At 38.5% G+C, this 21,447-nt stretch overlaps 2 protein-coding genes across 2 annotated transcripts; one reads left to right on the top strand and one right to left on the bottom strand.

The window, feature by feature from the left end:
- The first annotated feature begins 2,463 nt into the window (after positions 1 to 2,463).
- On the top strand, positions 2,464 to 7,842 carry LOC136679644 (endothelial differentiation-related factor 1 homolog). The gene is made up of 5 exons (XM_066658290.1): positions 2,464 to 2,708; positions 4,127 to 4,178; positions 5,250 to 5,410; positions 5,977 to 6,070; positions 6,719 to 7,842. Exons 1-5 carry the CDS (start codon positions 2,631 to 2,633, stop codon positions 6,778 to 6,780), a joined length of 447 nt encoding a protein of 148 aa, XP_066514387.1. The 5' UTR covers positions 2,464 to 2,630; the 3' UTR covers positions 6,781 to 7,842.
- Positions 7,843 to 21,420, bottom strand: dqx1 (DEAQ box RNA-dependent ATPase 1). Its single transcript, XM_066658279.1, has 12 exons — positions 21,178 to 21,420; positions 18,810 to 19,164; positions 18,248 to 18,441; positions 17,722 to 18,109; positions 15,026 to 15,319; positions 14,477 to 14,576; positions 13,908 to 14,066; positions 12,853 to 13,044; positions 12,174 to 12,299; positions 11,814 to 12,004; positions 11,211 to 11,401; positions 7,843 to 10,791 (listed from the first exon to the last, which is right to left on the bottom strand). The coding sequence occupies exons 2-12, from the start codon at positions 19,107 to 19,109 to the stop codon at positions 10,596 to 10,598; spliced, it is 2,331 nt and encodes a 776-aa protein (XP_066514376.1). The 5' UTR covers positions 19,110 to 19,164; positions 21,178 to 21,420; the 3' UTR covers positions 7,843 to 10,595.
- Between the last annotated feature and the right edge of the window lie 27 nt (positions 21,421 to 21,447).

Below are 21,447 nucleotides of genomic sequence, written 5' to 3'. Positions count from 1 at the left end.
AATTCCGCCCGGACATTTTTTTACGTCTAAGAAAGAGGACATGTCCGGGAAAAAGAGGACGTCTGGTCACACTAGGTGTAACGCGGTACGAAAGAACGCGTTTCAGTGATGTGATTACATTTTTCTGTAGCGACGAAATGTAACAAACTACTGTTAAATATTTTGTGATCACATTACTCTCACTATCTAAATAAAGAATATGTTACTTTCTTTTCTCATATTTTTCTATAAAATATAATTTTAATAACATTATGTGGTATGCCTGGAAGCAAACGTGGGTATTCTGCTCTAGCATATTGCTCTTAAACATTTTTGTGTTGGACACATTCGGGGTGATGAGGCTTAAATGAATAAATGTTATTGCTGCTAATAACTCTGAGTGGATGGAATGCTGGTAAAGGACGTAGGGGGGAGGGGAAGAGGGGGTAGTACTGGAGTATCTTGTAAGACCATGTTTGGTTGTTTTTAGTATATGCGAGTCGAATGGAACAGCTGACTAGGTAAAGAGTACAACACTTTTAACCTGATCATCTGGTAGGGCATGGCTTTTTGCTTATGCTGGCTAATAGTGAAAGGTAACTAGTGCAGTCTTAAAATTAAGCAGCATAGTCCATCTAGTAGAAGTTTTTCATCTACCTGTGAATTTGTGAAGCTTCTTTGTTGTGTGGAGTGGGGTTTAAATTGTGCCGCCCCTACGCTGTACGCATGTTTATTCGTTGTTGTGTGTGCAGGCCATGATTTTTCCTCTGTTGAGGAAAATTCTTTTTCTCTATAAATGACTGACACTCTGTATTTGTCGGTTTACATTGTAATGGATTGTCCATCCATCCATTATCTGTAACCGCTTATCCAGGGCCAGATCACGGGTCCAGAGCCTACCTGGAATCATCGGGCGCAAGGCGGGAACACACCTACGGACACTTTCGAGTCACCAATCCACCTACCAGCGTAGGTGGACTGTGGGAGGAAACCGGAGGAAACCCACGCGGACACGGGGAGAACACACCAACTCCTCACAGACAGTCACCCGGAGCGGGAATCGAACCCACAACCTCCAGGCCCCTGGAGCTGTGTGACACTATCTGCTGCGCCACCGTGCCGCCACTGTAATGGATTGTATTTCCCTGAAATCCCTGTGAAGGACTGGCGCCCCCTCCAGGGTGTAATGCGCCCAATGAATGAATGAATGAATGAATTTTCCTGAAATGTGATTATACAGTCTTGTACTGAACCATCTCTTTTTTATTATTCTATTACTTAAGGATTCTTTTTAAATAGTACTAAACTGTGGAAATTGAACATCTTAACATTTCAGCAGTTTAGATATTGAAATAGCATAGTACAGGGCCATTTTATTCAGTGTTGCCCTGTGTGGGTCCAATAAGTTGCTTATTTATTTTTTTTGCTTTGTGGCCAAGAGGTGTGCTGCCCAATTGCCTGATGTACTCTTTGGGTATCTCTCCTATCCGGTGGGGTAGTCTTAGCCGTGGAGATTTTGACAGTGGTATTGTGGTGTAGTGTCAATAATACGACACATAATATGACACATCCTCACAAACACCCAATGACCCTGTCTTTGCTCCAGAGACACACTCCACTCAGAATACTGAGTTATTGGATGAGTGCCATGTCCTACTGTATCACCTGCTGGAGATGCCTAACTACATGAGTAATCTGCACCCCATCTCCACCTCATCATCACCCCACATCAACCACAGAAACTGGTATCTGAAGAAATAATGCTGTTGCTATCCTTGTTAGGTAAAGTGAAAAATAACCCCAGCTTCTCTCCAGTCATCTACTGCTTCAAGAACCCAGCAACCCATCTCTGTCGCATGACACACACCAGAGTTAGTTAAAGCCAGTAGGAGCTTTAGACAAAAACCTTCCAACAACTTATAACACCGAAAAGGAAGAAACTCCTGTTTTGCTCTCAACCTCATCGTCAGAAGGGCCCACCCACCTACAGAAAAGGAAGAGGCCATTCCAGTTTATCTGGCAAAGTTATATTTTTCAGGTACATGCTGCTACACTGATGCCAGCAGTCGATATTTCAAATCGAGATTGGACAGTGTGTGCTCTCTTCATCTCAGCACTTATCAGAAATAGAGAGAACAGGTGTGACTGTATCCAACCTGCAGTACATAAAATGTAACTCTTACAAACAAGCCTTCTATAATGAATGACTTTATTACAGCACATGGGCTTGATTTTCTGGGAAGAAAGGTATACGCTAGCGGCATCACTGAAACTGTTATCACTTGACTCCACATGCTTTGTTCATTTTTGTTGTAAAGTTTTGAGGGGCACCAAGAATATTGTCTACATGGACCCCCAACTAATTTTATCCTCTAATGTTTTTAATTTTTTATTGTTAATTCATTTAATGTTTTTGATGACTTACCATATATAATGACAATTAAACCACAGTAATCTAACGTTTAATTCTTTTGAAAGAGCTGCCAATGGGTGGCGCTGTTGGTTTTTAAAATTGGAGACTATTGGCTCCTGTTACAAACGGAAAATATCCCAGACTCCCCGGAGCCTTTGAGTTGAGGGTTTTATTATCATTCTGCTGTAATCAGTAAGCGTTTTCGAGGAAATCTGAGTGGCGGCGATACCCGTAGATAATGGCGGAGAGTGACTGGGACACGGTGACGGTTTTGAGGAAGAAAGGCCCGTCCTCGGCGCAGACCAAATCCAAGCAGGTTAGCGTCAGTTACCGAGCGGAGGAGCCCGATATCCGCTGCTTTAACCGCGCTGCAACACGGCCACGGCGGCTAATAACACCCCGCCGAGCCCCAGTGTAAACACGCCGCGGTCCGTTCAGACTGGATTGACGGTAACTCCAGTCATGGATAATGACGAGCTTTCTTGGTTGCTTTGTGTGATTGTGTTTGTGGCGCTGCGTGGAAAATGTGATTTCTTCAGCGAGGGTGGATAAGCTTATGGTCTTCGATTTTGTATCACATGCTACTGGAATGAAACGGAGATAGTTTATGAATCGAGATTTGTAGATATATTGGCAAGGGAATGGTAATACTAATATTTCAACGTCAGATTCTTTTTATAGCGCTCACGTATCTATCCACCACTAACTGTGTACCGTTCTGTTATGAACCACGCTTCATGTAGAAACGTTAACGAGCTTTTGATTAAATGTGCACGTTTCTTTTTGTAAACAATACATATGAACTGTAAATGATGAAAAATAGTAGCTATTAAAGTGAGTTATGGAAAAGCGCATTTTGTGCCTGGACAAAAACCTGTTAGAAAATTGCACTCTGGGCTTCTGGCTGTCTTTGTTGTTGTGATTCGTCTGTTTGGCCGCTAGAGGTCGTCATGACTAATGCACTGGGCATGGGTTGTATTTCGTTCGACTTTTGGCGGCTAGGTCGGTGAATTACAATAACGCAGAAATATGAATGAGCTGCAAATCTATTAACTACCATTCATAACGTTACAGTTTGGCCATTGCTGTCACGTACAAATACTTTTATCACCATATTATCTAGGACACCAATTTTGGTTTGGGAATTGGAATTGACGTGATGGCTCTGAACTGAAAGTGCACAACAGTAGTATTGGCTACATTGTGCTGCTTTTAATATAATAGATTTTATATGATGCACTAGAGACCAGTACTACTCAGTCTTGTTTTTAAAAGGTTAAATCCAACCAATTGTCAGTTTTCTCTGCACAACCCCCCCCCCCCAGTTTAGTTTAAAAGGTCATTTAGAATCTTCCAGTTTACAACGGTTAATTGTAGAGAAACGTATTACCTCAGATTTCCTTACAATGTGGGTGAAAGTAACCAAAATTCATTGCCTGACACATACTTTGTTTACTGTTTAAAATAACAGGTTACCTTATGTTTATTTTATTCTTTTTGTATGTAAATATAATATGGTTAAACAGTGGTGAATCTATTGGTGCCACAAACTCCACCTTATTGTATACCGGTGTTCTTTATAATATTTAAAAGACAATGTAATACCAGCATTGAAAACATACAAATACATTTTGCCTTTCCTCTGTAAATACAAAAAAAAAATAGAAATATCATTATGATGTATTGACAACTTTGGTTGAACTTGTAAATGACAAATTTAACCTTGTTCTCCAGGCTGTAGCTGCTGCACAGAGGCGAGGAGAAGAGGTGGAGACCACCAAGAAATGTAAGTCTTTAGAGAGAAAACCTGAGTGTGTGTGTGTGGATAGATGAATTAATGGTGATTTATTTATTTTTATTTTTGGAAAATGACAACAATGTTTAAATTAGTGCGGTAAACATTTATTTTTAATTCTTAATATTTTAACATTTAAAGCTTTTTTGCAGTTGTTAAATTATAAAAGTGAGAAGTTTTTAAAACTGAATGTTTAAGATGGATGTTTGAAGAAAAACCTTGTTAATTCAAAAAGCCTTGACTCTTTACTAATCAGCTCAATTATTCATGTTCTGCTCACAAATGTGTTCTTTCATTAGTAACTTAGGCAAATTTAGACCAGCAGACATCTTTTTCAAGACAGAAATCTTGCAACAGAAGACGTCATTTGTAGTGAGAATATGGATTAACTCAATCAAGATCAACAGCTACAATGTGATTTTGCTTTTCCTATGTATATAAAATGAGTAATATTGTGAGAAAAGTGATTAAAACATTGGAAATTTACCCAAACTGGAATTGTAGACCAGTGAAGCCCATTAATACTTATTAGTCTTTCCATCAGTTAGGAGAACAGAAATTAGAAAGACAGTTCATATGTGGGTGTTTTCCTCCTGTGTCCTAGGACAGCTAGGAAAAGTCAAAAAGCAACAGGAAATGTTGGAATCTTCAGAAGCAGTTGGGATTATTGCACAAATGTGTTTGCATTTATGGATACCTGTTTATTTATAAAAAAAAAAAAAAAAAAAAGTTAATTTTTTTCAATGAAGCATGGATGTTCCTATCTGCCAGAAGCACTCCTATGGATTTTGATGGATGCCACAGAAGAATGGTGCTAAGTTATATGAGCTAGGAAATGGGTAATGTAGACATGCCATTCTGTTCAACAAACTAATAAGTAAAATCTAGGATTACCTAAGCAGATATATTTGTAATTCTCATGTTCTCCATTCTGTACATTTTTTGGGGCTGGTATTTAACACCAATTTAATTTGCCCTGGTTAAGTAAGTTTGGATGTAAATTAGAGTCCTTTATATGAAAATGTTCTTCTGTGAAGGGAGGTGTTGTGTTTTTGAACTCAGGGTCTGCCGGGCAGAACAAGCAGCACTTGGTTACAAAAAACACAGCAAAACTCGACCGTGAGACTGAGGAACTGCATCATGAGAGAGTGCCGCTGGAGGTGGGCAAAGTTATTCAGAAAGGTCGACAAGACAAGGGAATGACTCAGAAAGACCTTGCCACTGTGAGTAATCCTGTGTTTGTAAGAAAATAATAGTACGTGTTTATAGCAAATAAATTAGTTGCAAAATCATGACTGAACTATCTCTCAGCCAAAAAAGTGGACTAATTAAATAATTTAACTATTTTGAAGTTGTTTTGCTTATACATAATTAACTTTTATTTTATTTACTGAAAATTTAGTCTTTTCTAGAAGTAATCTTTCAGCTTTATCCAGGTAGATTTAACTGAAACTCTGACAGATATAGCAACATGTTAATGTCTACTATAACATTTTCAGTTAAAACTGAGCTTTTTGTAGTTGATTCATTCATTTTCTGTAACTGCTTACATTTTACAAACGAATAGTTTGAATGTGTCTCTTGCTGTGAAGGACTGGCACCCCCTCCAGGGTGTGTTCCTGCTTTGCGCCCAGTGATTCCAGGTAGGCTCTGGACCCACTGCGACCCTGAACTGGATAAGGGGTTACAAACAATGAATGAATAGTTTATGAATGTTTTATGAATCAGGGGATGGTTCATGAATTTATCCTTCCACAGCAATAATGAAATAATTGCATCTGTTCAACAGAAAATTAATGAGAAGCCACAGGTCATCGCTGACTATGAAAGTGGAAAAGCAATCCCCAACAACCAGATCATAAGCAAGATTGAGAGAATCATTGGTAAGGCATCTACAGTACTGTGTAAAAGTCTTTGGCACATAGTAATTATTAAAAAATAATGAATCTTCTCAAGAAGACTTGCACCCAATGAATCTGTGTAGGCTCCGGACCCACTGCCACCCTTAACTGGAAAAAAAGGGTTACAGTGAATGATGAAATAATCTTCTCAAGAAGCATGGTGCTATAAAATTCTATATAAACACAACACAAAAATATAGATAGTTAATGATCTATTGTTAGTAAGTATGAAGAAAATATTTCTTTTCAGATATTCTCCTTAATAGTATGGAGTTGTTAAATCCAGTATTTATTAATCTGTGTAACACTAGGTATTGGATGAAAACTTCATTACTAAGATTTAGAAAGAGTATTAAAAGATTTTAGAGTAAAACCCACAGATTCACATATAGAATGTCACAAATTACTATAATGTTGGTTGTTTTTACTCAGATATTGATGTTCTTTTTGAGCTAACACAGTCTTAATGCTCAAAATATACTTTCAAAGATGACTAAAACCTTTGCACAGTACTGTCTGCATGTAAAATACCTGGTAGCATGCAATAGATATATACATCATGGATGTTCTGTTTCTTTAAGCAACTTTACTAATTAAATTAAATTAAATTATTTTTTCTTTTCATAAAAGGATTGAGGCTGCGTGGGAAAGAAATTGGACTGCCCTTGGAGCTCAAACCCAAGAAGAAATGAGGACAAAGCCTCGAAATCAGCCCTTCCTCTCCTGCTTTTTCCTTCTCCACGTTTTCCTAAACACTGAAAACTAGTTTATGCTTTTTGCACAAGCTTGCATATGTCATATGACCATAATTAAACAAATTCAAACAAAGTAAGTTCATAGCTTGCTCCACCAAACCCTACAGAGTGGAACATATATTGCAACTGGTCTGGACTAGAAATGTGCTGTAGTTGGTGGTGGTCCTGCTATACCATTATTTTTCCAAATTATACATGAATGTATACTGCCACCTAGTGTTTTGCAGTACCAAGATGCACCACTCCCAATAACTGTAGCCTAAATGCCTGAGGATGGTGCTCTTGTCATTTGGCGGTGCAAGAGGCATAAATCAGCCTTAAATGACTAAACCTCCACCATTTTATTACTGCCCTTTGCTACCCTCCCCCTCTTTCCTGGGCTGATCTCACTTAGGTTCCACTGTAGGACCTGGTGCTTCAAAAGCTGCATTATGATAATGTCAATTGGAAAAGATCTTTAAAATGATGATGAATGAACGGATACATTGCAAGACTAATCAAACCCAAAGCGCTGTGAATTATTTTTTTTTTTTTATAAATATTTTGGCATGAAAACCTTTTTTATTTGAGCTCAAATCTGAATTTCTTCACCCATGTTGATCTAATAAAGTTATTTGAAAGCATGCCAAAGCATTGCTGAATAAGAGTTTTAGCTTGTTTGACATGTTTGTGGTTATAACTTTATTTATTTTTTTTAAATATAGGGAATTATTTTGGGATATGCAAAGTGTACAACAGAATTTTTGGAAAAAGTCAAATGATTTTTATTTTTACTTAAAATATTTCAGCTGCTACAGAACATTTGCTTTCTTTCTTGTTTTCTTATCTTGCTTTCTTATCTTGTTAAAATAGTATAATTAAAATTTCTGCATAATTGTTGACCTGTAAAGCGTGTGGCAGAGTGGCACAACAGGTAATGTCCCTTCCACACAGCTCCAGGTTCTTGGGTTCAGTCATCACCGGGGCTCACTTTAAGGGTTTAGTGTGTTTAGCAATGGCTGCATGGTTCTCCAAGTGCTCTGATTTCCTCCCATAATTCAAATACATCTATAATATTTATGCTTTGCACCCCGTGTTTCCAGGCAAGGTCATGAGGTGAAGCGTTTGTAGAAGTTGAATTAACATGAACAAAGCCATTCAGTGTGGAGAATTCACGGTAGAGAATTATACTTATATTTCCTTACAGTGGAGGAAACAAAATTTTGGTAGAAATGTGTACAACACAAATATAAGCATTTTATTTATTATCCAAAACAAACAGTGAACTAGCATGTGTCTTCTGCATTTTTATAACTTGTCATTGGGGGATACGTTTGATTTACACAACCCCATGTGTAATTCTCTATTGTGAATTGATTTTAAAAACACCCTTTAGGCCAAAATCTCTCAATGATAAAATAATAACTTGGGGTATTAATGTATGTGTGTTCATGTCATGTAGTCCATTGTAGCAGGCTATGCACGTGTCTGTAACCATGCTACAACAAGGTTTATTATTTTCTTGTACCATTAATTTTAACTTTGTGGTGAGCTACTAAACAAATAACCAACATTCCCAACCCGAATGTTAAGAGTGTATGTGTGTTATATTTGATAAGTTCACATATTAGTTGTGAAAAAGTAATCTTTTAAAATCAAGACAAGTAAACAGTTTCTAAACAGGAAGAGATGAAGCCAGAGGCTGTTGAGAAAAATTTACAAACACGTAAGGGACAGCAGTAGAAAAAAAAAATCCATTGTCAACAAAATGGAAGCATATTAAATATGTTAGGGCTTGTGTAAACCGAACCCTGAGAATCCACAGTGATCATCAATCTCCAGCAAAAGTCTGTACTCAAGGTTCATGTTACCCTTAATATTCATCTTATCACATTAAGTTTACACATCCACAAATAGAGGGCAAGATACGGTCTCTTATTTCACCTATTCACTACCAGTCAAAGAACACACAATAGAGGGGAATGCACACCCTTCAGATTAGAACATCAGATAATATATTTTTCAGCTCTGATGAGGCCCAGGTCATCAGCTTTACCAAAAGTAGAGCTTGAAGTGCAGTGCCGAGAGTCCACTGGGGAGGATTATTAAATCCAACTCAGTCTAACTCCTTTTTGTGATACAGTCACGTAAGGGTGATTGTATATCACTATATTTAACATAGTCATATTTTTGTTATGTTATGCAGCAGTATCATGATTTTTTTAGATACAGAACATTAACATTGCTTTCCCTCATTATCTGCTACAGTACCACTAGCATTAGCCAAATCCGCTCCACCCACAAGTTGACGGAGTGTTGGGTATTTTCAGTGCACTAACCTGGCCTCACGGTTAGGATTCTGCCAGCTACATCCGCGTATACACATATCCATGTATCTTTTGTACTGGCTCTTACTGGTCTGACGTGAATCATAAAGACTGCCTCCTACAAGCCAAAAATAGTTGACTTGTGACTGGTCCTTTTGTGTGTGAGGAAAATTTATTTTCCTGTGGTTCTTGCCCACGATAAATTGCGAAAGGCACAAGACTCTTCCTTGAGTCTGCCAATACACTGAGACTACAGTACAACTGACTAATAAGAGATCTCTGGAAAATTAAGAAAATTTAGCCTAACTACCTTTTTATTAACTAAATTAACAAAGCTAAATAACGTCTAGAGATATGTTCTTTTATGTTACCTCCCTTAATGGAAATTAATAAGAATCCTAATAAGTGAAGGAAAATATATTTTCTTGTTACAGATCGTTAAAGTAGGTCATTCATTCATTCATTATCTGTAACCTGTAACTTATCCAGTTCAGGGTCGCGGTGGGTCCAGAGCCTACCTGGAATCATTGGGCACAAGGCGGGAATACACCCTGGAGGGGGCGCCAGTCCTTCACAGGGCAATAAACACACACACACATACGGACACTTTTGAGTCGCCAACAAATGTGTATTTTTGGACTGTGGGAGGAAACCCACGCAGACACGGGAAGAACACACCAACTCCTCACAGACAGTCACCGGGAGCGGGAATCGAACCCACAATCTCCAGGCCCCTGGAGCTGTGTGACTGCGATACTACCTGCTGCTCCACTGTGCCGCCCTTAAAGTAGGACATCAAGTAGATATCATACTTAGCAGAATGATAAAATTAGCCTAAATATTTTGAATGACAGCCTATTGTATTTAAACCATGTGTTTATACAAAACGTATAAAATTTCCCATGATACTGTTGCATTATATGACAAAGAAATGTGACTATATCATGAAATGCAGTCTCCTATTTATGTGACTTGATCACACAAAGGAATGATACCGGGTTGTTAATTAAGCTCTTAGTTGCTTTTTAAAGACTGCAGTGAAGGTTCTACATTTATCCTCCATATATTATTTTAAAAATACTTTGCATCATTTTTCCTGCAAAAAACAGGTTCTATTTTGTGTCATATATATATTTTTTTCATTCTCGAAAAAACTTGTTTTAGCACTTCCATAGCAAAAATGAGTCTTCAAACAAAAATGCAAAGTCAGCAGAAAATCAGTCCGTTTAGGCTGTTGAACAGCTACGTCACGTCTCATACATATGTATGACTTAGGTTCTTAAAATACAGTAACTGTATTGCACAGTGCCCCTCACAGCCACTGATTTTTGTGTGTGTGTGTGTGTGTGCAAGAGAGCCCTATTTCATACTTAGTGTTGATGCCATGTACTGGGCTCATTAAATCCCAAAAGTGCAATTTGAGATTATTCACTACTTTTAAATTCATCACTGCATTACACACATATCTGTTCTGTGCTGCTCTCGATGGTCTCCTGCCCTTTCTCCATGCCTTTTGTTTTCAGTCTCCCCATTCTCCTGTTCATCTGGTGGGAGAAGGCTTTGTCTGATCTCCATTAATAAGTCTTTTCCTTCACTAGGTGGAAGGTTGCCCAAATAGTACTGAGGGGCTAATTCCACAAACCTGTAACAGTAACATACAAAACAGAATAAATTAACAGATTGCAATTTCAAAGACAGAGGTATGACACAGAAACCGTTTGCTTTCTAATAGTTTAACAGGAGAGGGAAGTAATTTTTAATTTTTGTTTAAATTATATTAATGGATTTGAGCATAATTAAAGTTTCACATCTCTGCCACAAATGAATCTAATTTTTGTCTATGGATCTCATTATTTAATGACTATGAGTGAACACAAAGATTATTCACATGTATTCATACAAATACAGAATAAACATTCATCCATTCATTCGCTGTTTGTAACTGCTTATCAAGTTCAGAGTCACGGTGGGTCCGGGGCCTACGCACAATCACTGGGCACAAGGCAGGAACAAACCCTGAACCTAAACCAAATACAGGCAGCTAACCACCAACACACTCACATGTGGGGGTGCACCTCTGAGGCAGTGCAGATGCAGTTGTCATGGGAGATTGTGAAGTCGTGATACAACACCCAACTGGGAGGGTTGGGCTTTGGCTGGCGACACAGGTACGAGGAGTAGGGATGAAGATGAGCCACATGCCGATGTGTCAACAGTAGATAGTTCCCTGAGCCATCTACATCATGAGCAACCTGAAGAGGACAATTAAACATTAGCTGTCTAGGAGCTGTTAACATAGTTCAGAAGTAAGCCAACTTTATTGATCCCAGAGGGAAATTTGGTTCTTACTGAAAAAGAAGACTGGAAGATTATTTCTTTGGAGGGATCTCAATGGCTTATTAGCCTACTGAATGTTCCACTTTATTGGTTCAGACCATTATAAAATAGTGCATTTCATGTACATATGTATACAATGGTAAATTGGGTGTAGAAAAGTAGAGTAGTAGGCAGGTGTCAAAATCTTATTCAACATATGTGCTTAAATCACTGCTTGTTTCGATGTCATACAGTAGGCAGCATGCAGAGTGTATAAATCTGGGTTTGTTTCTACACGACTTTGATGAAAACGGACAATTTTCCACATGTAGCAACAGTAGGGACTACCTTAAGAAAGAACCCTGAGATGAGAGCTCGCTTTATATTCGTGCTGTTGTCCTGGCAGCCAAAGGCAGGCGGTGAAATTGGCAACTCAATTCTTTGCATCACCTCAAGGAGCTCTGCTCTTATCACCACCGCCAACCGCAGCGCAGAGGCATTTAAGAAGTTGGTGGAGCACCAGGCTTCATCCTCATTGTCTATTGAAAGAAACAAAGAAACAGACATCCCAATGTATCCAACGCATACACACAACATTTCCAAGATTTTACTTATTTGGTGCCAGTATTAAAAGAGGTTTCTTGTGTTTATAAGTACTTTATTTAAAATTGCTTCCTGTTGAGGCTCAGATGTTTTAAAGACACTCACGCTGAAGATAGGCATTGTAGATGTTGATAAGGGTAAGATGGTCTCCTTCTGAGTGCATGAGTTGTCGTCTACAATTTGCTGCAGCCTCCTCTTTGCTTGGAGGAGGTATCACAAAGCATGGTGGAGCTGTTTTAAAAGAGAAAGCATTCTTTATTTTTTTTTCTAAATCAACACATCTATATGCGACTATATGTGCTTCAGTTTGAATAAAGGATATTGCTAGAAAATTCTAAGACATTCAGTGTACAGATGTATAATAGTTTTTACTTCAGGGTCACTTTTATATTGTATTTTACACAATTCTAATGTATGCATTCGTGTGAGTATATAAAGTCATATCCAAAATTTGGGTTTTCACTTATCAAATGGCATGTTTTACAGATTTTTCTTCCTGAAAAACTAATGAACAAAAATATACTATTTTTTGGGGGGGATTTCTGACCATTTTACTACACAATTACTGCATGTTTTTTAAAACAAACTTTAGGAAAAAGAATAAAATATAAAATGCGCACAGGTTATACTTTTTTTCTAATAGTACTATAAAACAAACCATGTGCGTTAAAATGTCAAGAAGTGCAAAATTACAAGGCATAACTTTGTAAGGGCACCCAACATTTGTCTGAAATTGTATGTGTACATCTGCATGTGTGTTTGATGGAGAGGATGTCCTATTCACCAGTAAGCATGGCTGCAATGGTGAGCATTTCACTGACACAGTCGAACTCGCAGGCTGCAATGAGGGCTTTGGCCAGTGGTGGCTCCAGAGGGAGCTCAGACATGATGATGCCCACCTCTGACAGATTTCCATCATCATCCAGAGCAGCCAAGTAATCAAGGTCCTCAAGAGCCTGCATCAGTGCTTCTGGTGCTACAGATGAGTGAGAAAAATATTGACAGCATGTATACAAATTCAAGTCACAAAGCAAAACAACTGTAATGCCGGGATCAGGCTATAAGAATTTAACCTGATTTTGTCGTATCCCACAAATTTTCAGTGTCGGAACCAAATATGAGCGTCAGGGGGCGAGTAACAGTCATGTTGTGTGACATAATCCAATATCAGCAATATAGCATGTTAGAATTTTTTTTATCTTTTCACCTAGTCTGACATATCCTACAGTATGTTCCTTGATGATGATCCATAGGAGTACAGAGCCCAGCCTGGAGCCCATATGTAAACACAGAGAAGAGAAAGAGGGAGGCTGCTGCTGCAGTTGTCAGGTGGAAAAACTAAACTGAGGGAATGCTCTTGAAATGTTAACACATTACCTCAAGTTCTCATTGCAAGACAGAGAGACTATTCTCTCCTTCTTGAAACACACAGGAATGGGTCCACAATCTTGTTTTCTTCTTCTTCTTTTTGGAACACAAAACCTGCAGCAGCACACACAGCTCTTCTGTAGCCATGATTGACAGTTTCTTAACCTGCCTCCCCGGGGAAACTCTGAAGTCACGCAATAATGCAAACGAAGAATGTTCCGTGTCAAAGGTTTAGTGTTGCCAGTCTCCCGACCAAGACACGGCACAAATTTATAGCACTAATCTGACATAATGCACGTAGTGAAAAACAAAAACAATTGTGTATCTGATCCCGGCATAAATAATACATGCTTACAGTAGGTGAAATATTCTTATTATTCAGTATCCTTCTACTGATATAACTGACGAAACGTTATTTTTGTAAATTATGTAAATATTTCTGCAAACCTAAAACTGGTGTAACACTCCTACCTGGCCTGTCAAGGAACTTGCACTGGCCCATGTCAGCTATGTCCAGCCTTTTGAGAAGGAGGACCAGGTGGCTGAGGTTAGCTTCTGTGACTCCAGGACAACGGGCTTCCGGCATCCCCTCCTCGAACAGGGACTGGGGGTACAGACGAATGCATACCCCTGCAACAGGGAGTAAACTGTTGAGTGGTTTGCTGGAGATACCACACTACAAATTTTCCCCTGACTCAACTAATAAGGACAGTGGTGAAAAGACTTAGGAACCACCAAAATCTACACAGGTTCTAATATCCTCAGTGGTTACAAGATCTATTTTACAACGGCACAGATGAGTTTGTTAAGCTAGGCTCATGAGATCCTTTATATCTATGAAATGAAGAAGTCCTATATGAGACTTCACATACTTCACAAAGTTCAATGAAGTAGAATTCTGTAAAATACAAATAAAATGTATATTTGACCAGCTTATTTCTCCTCTGTAAAGACTAATATATGGCACGTTTTATTGTTCTGTGTCCTCCCTGCTAGTATTCCAAAATCTTGCCTACAGTGGTATCATGAGAAAGCCCAACCTGGTAGATTGCCGTTCACTCTCTGGGATCGAGTGTCTGCCTGGTGTTTACTGATTGGTCGCTGAACCTGAGAGTCTGCCCGGATCTGTGGATTGTATACCTAGAATCAAAAAGAGGAACAAGAACAATAATGCCACATTTATTCCTGATTTTGTGGTGATAATTTTCTCTTAAAATGTATTTCAGTCTTAATATGTATTACTTTACATTTTAAAATTTAAAAAAGTGTGTTATTGTATCTTTAAAACCAGCATTGGGGTGTAGTAAAAACGAATCCAACTGTTATGGTATTACTAATTACTATTTCCAATAAGCAATTTAATTATTCATTACCAGTACCTATACAAATGCATATGGACATGTAGTGTAGAGGTGACATCATGATTATGTAGACTTCAAATAGGGCTATTTTTGCAGCTTTGTTTCTGTAGTGGGACTGGAAGTGAACCATGCACTGTATATTACAACCCTAATAAAAATCTATTATGTGGTACTTAATTTTACTTAAATTAAAAATATCTCACAACCTTTCCCTACTAGTGAGCTCACCGTTTTGAGTTGGAGCCCTGTGTCGATGACATATCGGATGTTAGGCAGAGAGAAGGAAGCCTCTCCTAGGGCGTCTGTGAGGATTACCCTCCGTCTCAAACCAGACCCTTCAGGACTGTCCAGATCCTGCTCCTCTTCTTTCTGTCCAGCCTGATTCTCAGGCCCCTCTGTATCATATACATGCTGCGTGGCCCCACCAATATCAGAGTGCAATAGGACCATCCTCAATGACCCTAGCTGAGGACTCAGAGCCATACACTCCTTTTCTAACAGGGCAGCACATTCATCAACTTCCTGAAAGCATCAGAGAGCAGAACAAGAAGAAAATACACAGTTATAATAGCATGCAGATATGAGTGGTTTAAATCCCTTTCAGTTTTTGCCTTTCATTTCCAGAGTTTCTATCTGTCACCTGAAGCAGGCTGTAGGTGCACTATTATATACTTAGTATAACTTATATAACTTATACTAGTATAAGTTATATAACTTAGTATATTGTATACTAAGTGTAGTATGCACTGCATGCCAATAGTTTGGAAGCAACACTACTTATTTTGAAAAGAACAAACAGTAAGTATTCAATTTCAGTGGACTACTTTGACTGTTAGAAACACAAAGTTTATACCTACGCAGGTCTATGATTTGATTATGATTGGTTGACAGAAATCCTTATTCAGAGGTGGTCATGTGGTAAGGTGAGCATAAACGAGCCACAATGGGCTACAAAAAAGTATAGCATAGTCAGAAACAGTAATAATGATTTTGAACGCTTTTCCAATGTTCATAAATGAAAATGACTAAAGCCTGAAATATTAACAATGTGTGCTTAATAGCTGCTTAAACAGGAAATAAAATAAATGAACGGTGATCCCTGTTTTTTTTTTTTTACACAATACGCAATGTGAAAGCAACTGGGCTGCTAGTTAATCCAAATGCTAACAAAGACATCTATTGATTCTAATGTACTATTAATGAATGCAAGAACAAATATCCTCCTTCTAACAACACAAACTCACATTCTAAAGTTTACTTTAACTAATAATGCACATAATGCTTAAGCCCACCACCTCAATTAATAACATACCCTTAATATGTCTTTCAAAAAATGGAGATTGGCTGATCGTGGCAGCTGTTTCTACAATTTAAGAACCATATTAGGTGTCGGTAGTGGGTAGGATGAGGAAATGGGTGAGGTTGTCATAATATTTACAAAGAAGGAGTAGTCTGGCACATGACAGTAATCGCATTCACATGCATTAGAAGGGATAATGATTACACCATGAGCAGGTTTTGGTTGGTTAAAATATTTCTTATTTTCACACAGACATTAAGAAGATAAAGTAAGTTTAACCTTGATAAATGGAGACATCCTTCTACACCATTAAAGTGAAACAGATTAAGCAGATAAGAAGATAATGATGATGATGACATCCATCTACATGCATGCATGTGTATATCTGTTTTACAGCGATAAAGGGATTTTTTTTCTTTAAGAACTGGTGTGATGCATCCATTTCAGTTACATCATCCCTCTCCATGAGAGTAAGTAACTTTAGTGGTGTCACACACCTGACACCCAATATGCCTGTGCCATTTGGGAGATTACAGCTACTGTAAATAAAATAGAGAGTGCATAAGGAGCTGAGAAAGATATACACATGGAAGGCATATGCAGAAATAAGAGGAAGTGCAGATTAAATAATTAACAATAATGTCCTGTCAAAGATTGGCTAAAAACCATCTACCAAGGAGAGTAACAATATCCCTTTTGGGAGCTCTGTTAGGCAACATTGATCATCACTAGTAAGACACTGTGGAAACTAAAACCTCTAAATTCCAGTCTGGATCCATTCACATATTTCCCCGTTGGGTAATCGGAATACTTTTCTGAGCTAGTGATTAAATTACCAAAGCTTTTATTTGCTACTTGCCAAACGTGACAATCGACTAAAATGTAATTCAAGCTGCTGAAACTGAGACAAGACAAACAGAATTGAAAATTCAAGAAAGGTCAACTACCCACATAATATTTGTTCAGTGAAGGTCTTACATGGTGGATAGGCTAGGCTGTGGCTGATAAACCATGCATCAACAAATGGGCTAGTAGCGCATAACTTCAATGTGCACCTAAACGTATAAAATACTGTATTGCTATTATAGCAATACAACATTTTCAAGGTGAAGATGACCGGTCATGTGTATTAGGCTGATGCAGCTAACGAATACTCTCAATAAATGTCAATAAAGTCAAACGCTCCCTGGGCACCAGTGGTAACTACCCACGGCTCTGCGTGTGTGTTCACAGCCCTTAGTGCACTAGTGTGTGTGTTCACTGCGACAGATGGGGTTCAATGCGGATGACACATTTCGTTGTAGGTTGTACTATGACAAGTATTTACACAGTAATGACCCAATTGTAAACACATGCCCAGAAATTGTCGGTTTTCATCAAAAATGTGTAAAAACTGGGAGCCACATTTAGAACACCCCCAGAGTTTATACTCCCACAGAAGCTGACAGACCTTCATCGCTGCATTTCAGCAAACTATATCCTGTGCGGACTTTACGCCTAGTATACTGGTGATTAGCTGACCTCACAAAAGAAATGTGCTAAACTGACAGGCACTTACCTGCAACCACCCTGGTCAAAGAAATTAGAAAGTAACAAGATTAAAATGGCTGAGGGCTATAAATACCTGGGCACTAGGGAGGAAGACGAGTATATCTCCTTCCTCTCCCCTCCGGTGAATATCCAGCACCATTTGGCAAGATGCTGAAGCTAGGTCTCGTCCAGCAGGAGGGTCCCGGTACAGCGTCTCTATGGTGGGTCTGTCCAGTGGTGGGTTGATTGTGAGATGAGGGACCCCCTCTCCAAGAAAAGATGCAATACTGCTGGCCACATGGGGTGCTGAGAGCACCACGACGCGCAGGTCACAGCGCTGTCGGCACACATCCCGCAGGAGGCCCATTAGTACGTCTGTGGCCACAGTGCGCTCCTGAGCCTCATCCACTACCAGCACACCATACTGCCTCAACAAGGGATCCGACATCATCTCCTGCAGCAGCAGGGAGTCGGTCACAAAGCTGCACGATGAGAGTAGGTGGGGGAATTAACATTTTGAGACATTTACAATATAATGAGTACAAAAATATAAATGTCATTAAAAAGACAGACAAGACAGCTGCTCAGGAACAACATAATTCCTCAACATAATCTCTCACCGTAATAAAGTGTCTGGTGTGCAGCCATCATCATGAGGTACTCTGTAGCCCACTTCCAATCCCAGACTTAAGTCCATTTCATCAGCCACACGAATAGCCAGACTACAGGCAGCCACTGCATAGGGTTGACAGCAGCAAACTAAGCCCTGAGTAAACCTATGAGAGAGTGCATACTCCACACACCACTGAGGCACCTACACACAAACATCAATTGTTTGGTTATATTATAATTACATATACATTAAACTAATATTATAGCATAATACTATGGCAAAAATTTGCAAAGTACATCATCATCTTTATCAATGGAGGCAACATATCTCAGCTAGTTGCCTTCTTCGGTTTAAAATATCCTCCTTTCACCTGATCCAGACCCTGCCCACACCAACAACTGTTTCTATAAACATTATCTAGATATTTCTACAGTAAATGTGGTATTAAAATGGGAGATCACATCACACAGCATGTTCAATTAGCCCAGTTATGCTAATGTGTGGAAATACTATGATCTCGCTATGTTTTGCATGAAATAAATATTTGAAAGTCAATGACAGTTCCTTACTTGTGTACTCTTGCCAGTGCCACCCTCTCCACTCAACACCACCATGCTGTGAGTCTCCAGATTCTCCAGCAGGCTGTACTTCAGGCTCCACACAGGCAGCCCCTTCCGCTCCTCCAGCAGGGTGTAGTAACGTGAGGAAAAGGGCAGCCCGTCATAAGGGTTTACTTCCAGATCACCCAGTTCGCTTTCACCACCTTCTGCTCCCTCCTCCAAGTCCCCAGATAACAGTGAGGACATGGAAAGGTTGTCTAGTGCAGGAAGGTTGGTGCTGGCCTTTGAGACTATTGGAGAGGATGACATGATGAGATGTATATGCGAGGGCCACTGACACCTGAGGATCCTAGGCCTACATTACCTGCAGAGGTGGAGAAAACATTCCATACATATTTTACAATATGTTTTTGCAAGCCTAAAGTTACTTTGTCATAGTAAAAAAAAAGCTGTGTTATTACACAATTCCTGTGATTTGTTATGTAATACTTACAGCACTACTGTTTGTTATGTAAACACACATTCATCTTTTCTCTCATCATACCATTTCAGATATTTTACCAATAGAGAGTGCAAATGTTTGTACTTGGCACTGGAATGGTAAAGTATATAAACATTAACATAAAGCAGCAGTTAATTAAATACAACAGTGTTGATCATGTACAATTTCTTTCAAAATGTATGGAAATGAAGGCTTGTAAATGTAAAATTTTTTTTTTTACAATTTTATACACAATATGATATAGGATCAAATGTGAATCAGTCATGTTTAGCTGCAATCCATTTAATGTACATCAATCCACAACCACAACCCTGAAGCAGTGAATATTTTCATTTACATTACATTTATTTACATTTATGCATTTGGCAGATGCTTTTATCCAAAGCGACTTACAATATATGTAGGGTTACTCAGAATATGTTAAATTCTTATTTGGTTATTTCTTTATATTGTATATCAGTAGGAGCTAGCAAACTCAACTGAGCTAGTAAACCTCTTCAGCAGCTGTGCCATTCTGTTATTCCACACATTTTAGGAATGTCAGCACATGTCTTGTGGCCATTTTCACAAATGCTTTTCCGTCGAAGCCCACTGTCTCTCTAAACAGTACTGTATGTATTATAACGTTTTGCAAACATCTGCCTTTTTCTTATCAGGAGAGAATTCTCAATGTCTTTGTAAGTGTTTTTTCTTCACACATACAAGGCCACAAACTGCTGACATACCCCAAGAGCTTAGGCTGAGCTATCAGAACTGACATGCAAAGAGGACACCCATAAAAACGGCAAATATTAACGCACACTGCTTCTACACACGTCTGAGATGAACAAAAAGAACTAGGTTAATTTAGTTCAGTATGTGTGAAATATTTAGAGCATACCAGAAAATGTTTTAGCGCTCTATACAGTTCTCATGGAACAAGACAATACAGCAAGTCATAATGAGACATTTCTCATAAATACAATTTTTATCTTAAATAATCAAATGAGATTAAAAAATAATGATGAGGTGCTGTGTCATTATGTGACAGTTAATCATAATTAGGAAAAATGCTTATTATTATTATTATTATATCTTACTAAATGGCTACAATTCATAACAGGTTTAATAAGCACTGATATGAGGGTTCACAATACTTCAAGTAATTTTCACAACAAACCTTTTAATTTATATAAATAAATATATCTGATATTTTATCATAAAGAAAAAAAATGCACCTGTAAAAAAATCAGTCCACAATTATTTGAATTGTTTGATTATTTGAAATGTATTTCTTAAATAAATAAATAATGATGCTTTCTAGATATTATGAGTATAATAAAGGAATACATGTCCAGGTAATGAAGACATTAGGGAGTCTCTTTCCCTAATATCTTCACCGTGCTGTATGTTATTGGTCTGAGGGGAGTGGAGGGAAGGGGCGGGTCAGTGTCATGGGAAAAGGGGGCAACACCACAACAAAGGATTTGCTTCAAGGCTAACACAGTAAAATAATAAATCAATAAAAGTAAGAGGTCTTTAAAAGGTAGCACCTGACAATAAAATATGTTACTTAAAACACACAGATCTGAATAATATACCTAACATGACATATATAGAGGAAAGTGGTTTCGCCTGCATTAACAGTACAGTTGTATAGGCTAAAAATAATGCTGCGTGAACTATCTAGCAGTGGTGATTTCTTCGTCTCCTTTGAAAAATAACTATCGATGTAACATTATCGTTCTTCTGAATGTTGACCGAGGAAAACAGCCTACGTGTCAGCTGACAGACACGGATTGTCTTTACCAGTGTTAAAAAAGAGCAGAATGAAGCTTGACGACGAGGAATATCTAAGAATAGGTGTAAAATAATGTAATTTAAATGACACTTTACCTGAAACACATCTCTCCAAAGTGGGGAAACGTTCAAATCTCACAGTAGGACACGCCTGTTATCTCTGTCTCTGTCATAGCTCTGTGACACCGGACCCTAACCCAGTCAATAACAACAACAGACACAGTGGATATACACCGCTTTTACGAGTACAGACAGGCTACAGACCCAGCAATATAACGTTAAAAATTTAAAACTAAAGTGTCCGAGCTTCAGATATTGCACTCTATAATTCCTGACTGTTGACTTTGGTCTTCGGCCCTTGAGCGC

This window comes from Hoplias malabaricus, chromosome 2, assembly GCF_029633855.1.
Source record: "Hoplias malabaricus isolate fHopMal1 chromosome 2, fHopMal1.hap1, whole genome shotgun sequence".
Taxonomy (NCBI): domain Eukaryota; kingdom Metazoa; phylum Chordata; class Actinopteri; order Characiformes; family Erythrinidae; genus Hoplias; species Hoplias malabaricus.
The sequence above is the reverse complement of the archived record's forward strand: the minus strand, read 5'-3'. Positions and strand labels throughout refer to the sequence as shown.

Bases quoted from the DNA above. Each gene is read 5' to 3' on its own strand.
- LOC136679644 (XM_066658290.1), top strand. From the start codon at position 2,631: ATGGCGGAGAGTGACTGGGACACGGTGACGGTTTTGAGGAAGAAAGGC. The intron at 4,179-5,249 runs GTAAGTCTTTAG...TTTTGAACTCAG, and splicing joins GGTGGAGACCACCAAGAAAT to GGTCTGCCGGGCAGAACAAG. The intron at 5,411-5,976 runs GTGAGTAATCCT...TCTGTTCAACAG, and splicing joins CTCAGAAAGACCTTGCCACT to AAAATTAATGAGAAGCCACA.
- dqx1 (XM_066658279.1), bottom strand. From the start codon at position 19,109: ATGTCATCCTCTCCAATAGTCTCAAAGGCCAGCACCAACCTTCCTGCA. The intron at 15,320-17,721 runs GTATTTATAGCC...TGATGCTTTCAG, and splicing joins TCTTCCTCCCTAGTGCCCAG to GAAGTTGATGAATGTGCTGC. The intron at 12,300-12,852 runs GTGAATAGGACA...CTTTTAAAACAG, and splicing joins CATTGCAGCCATGCTTACTG to CTCCACCATGCTTTGTGATA.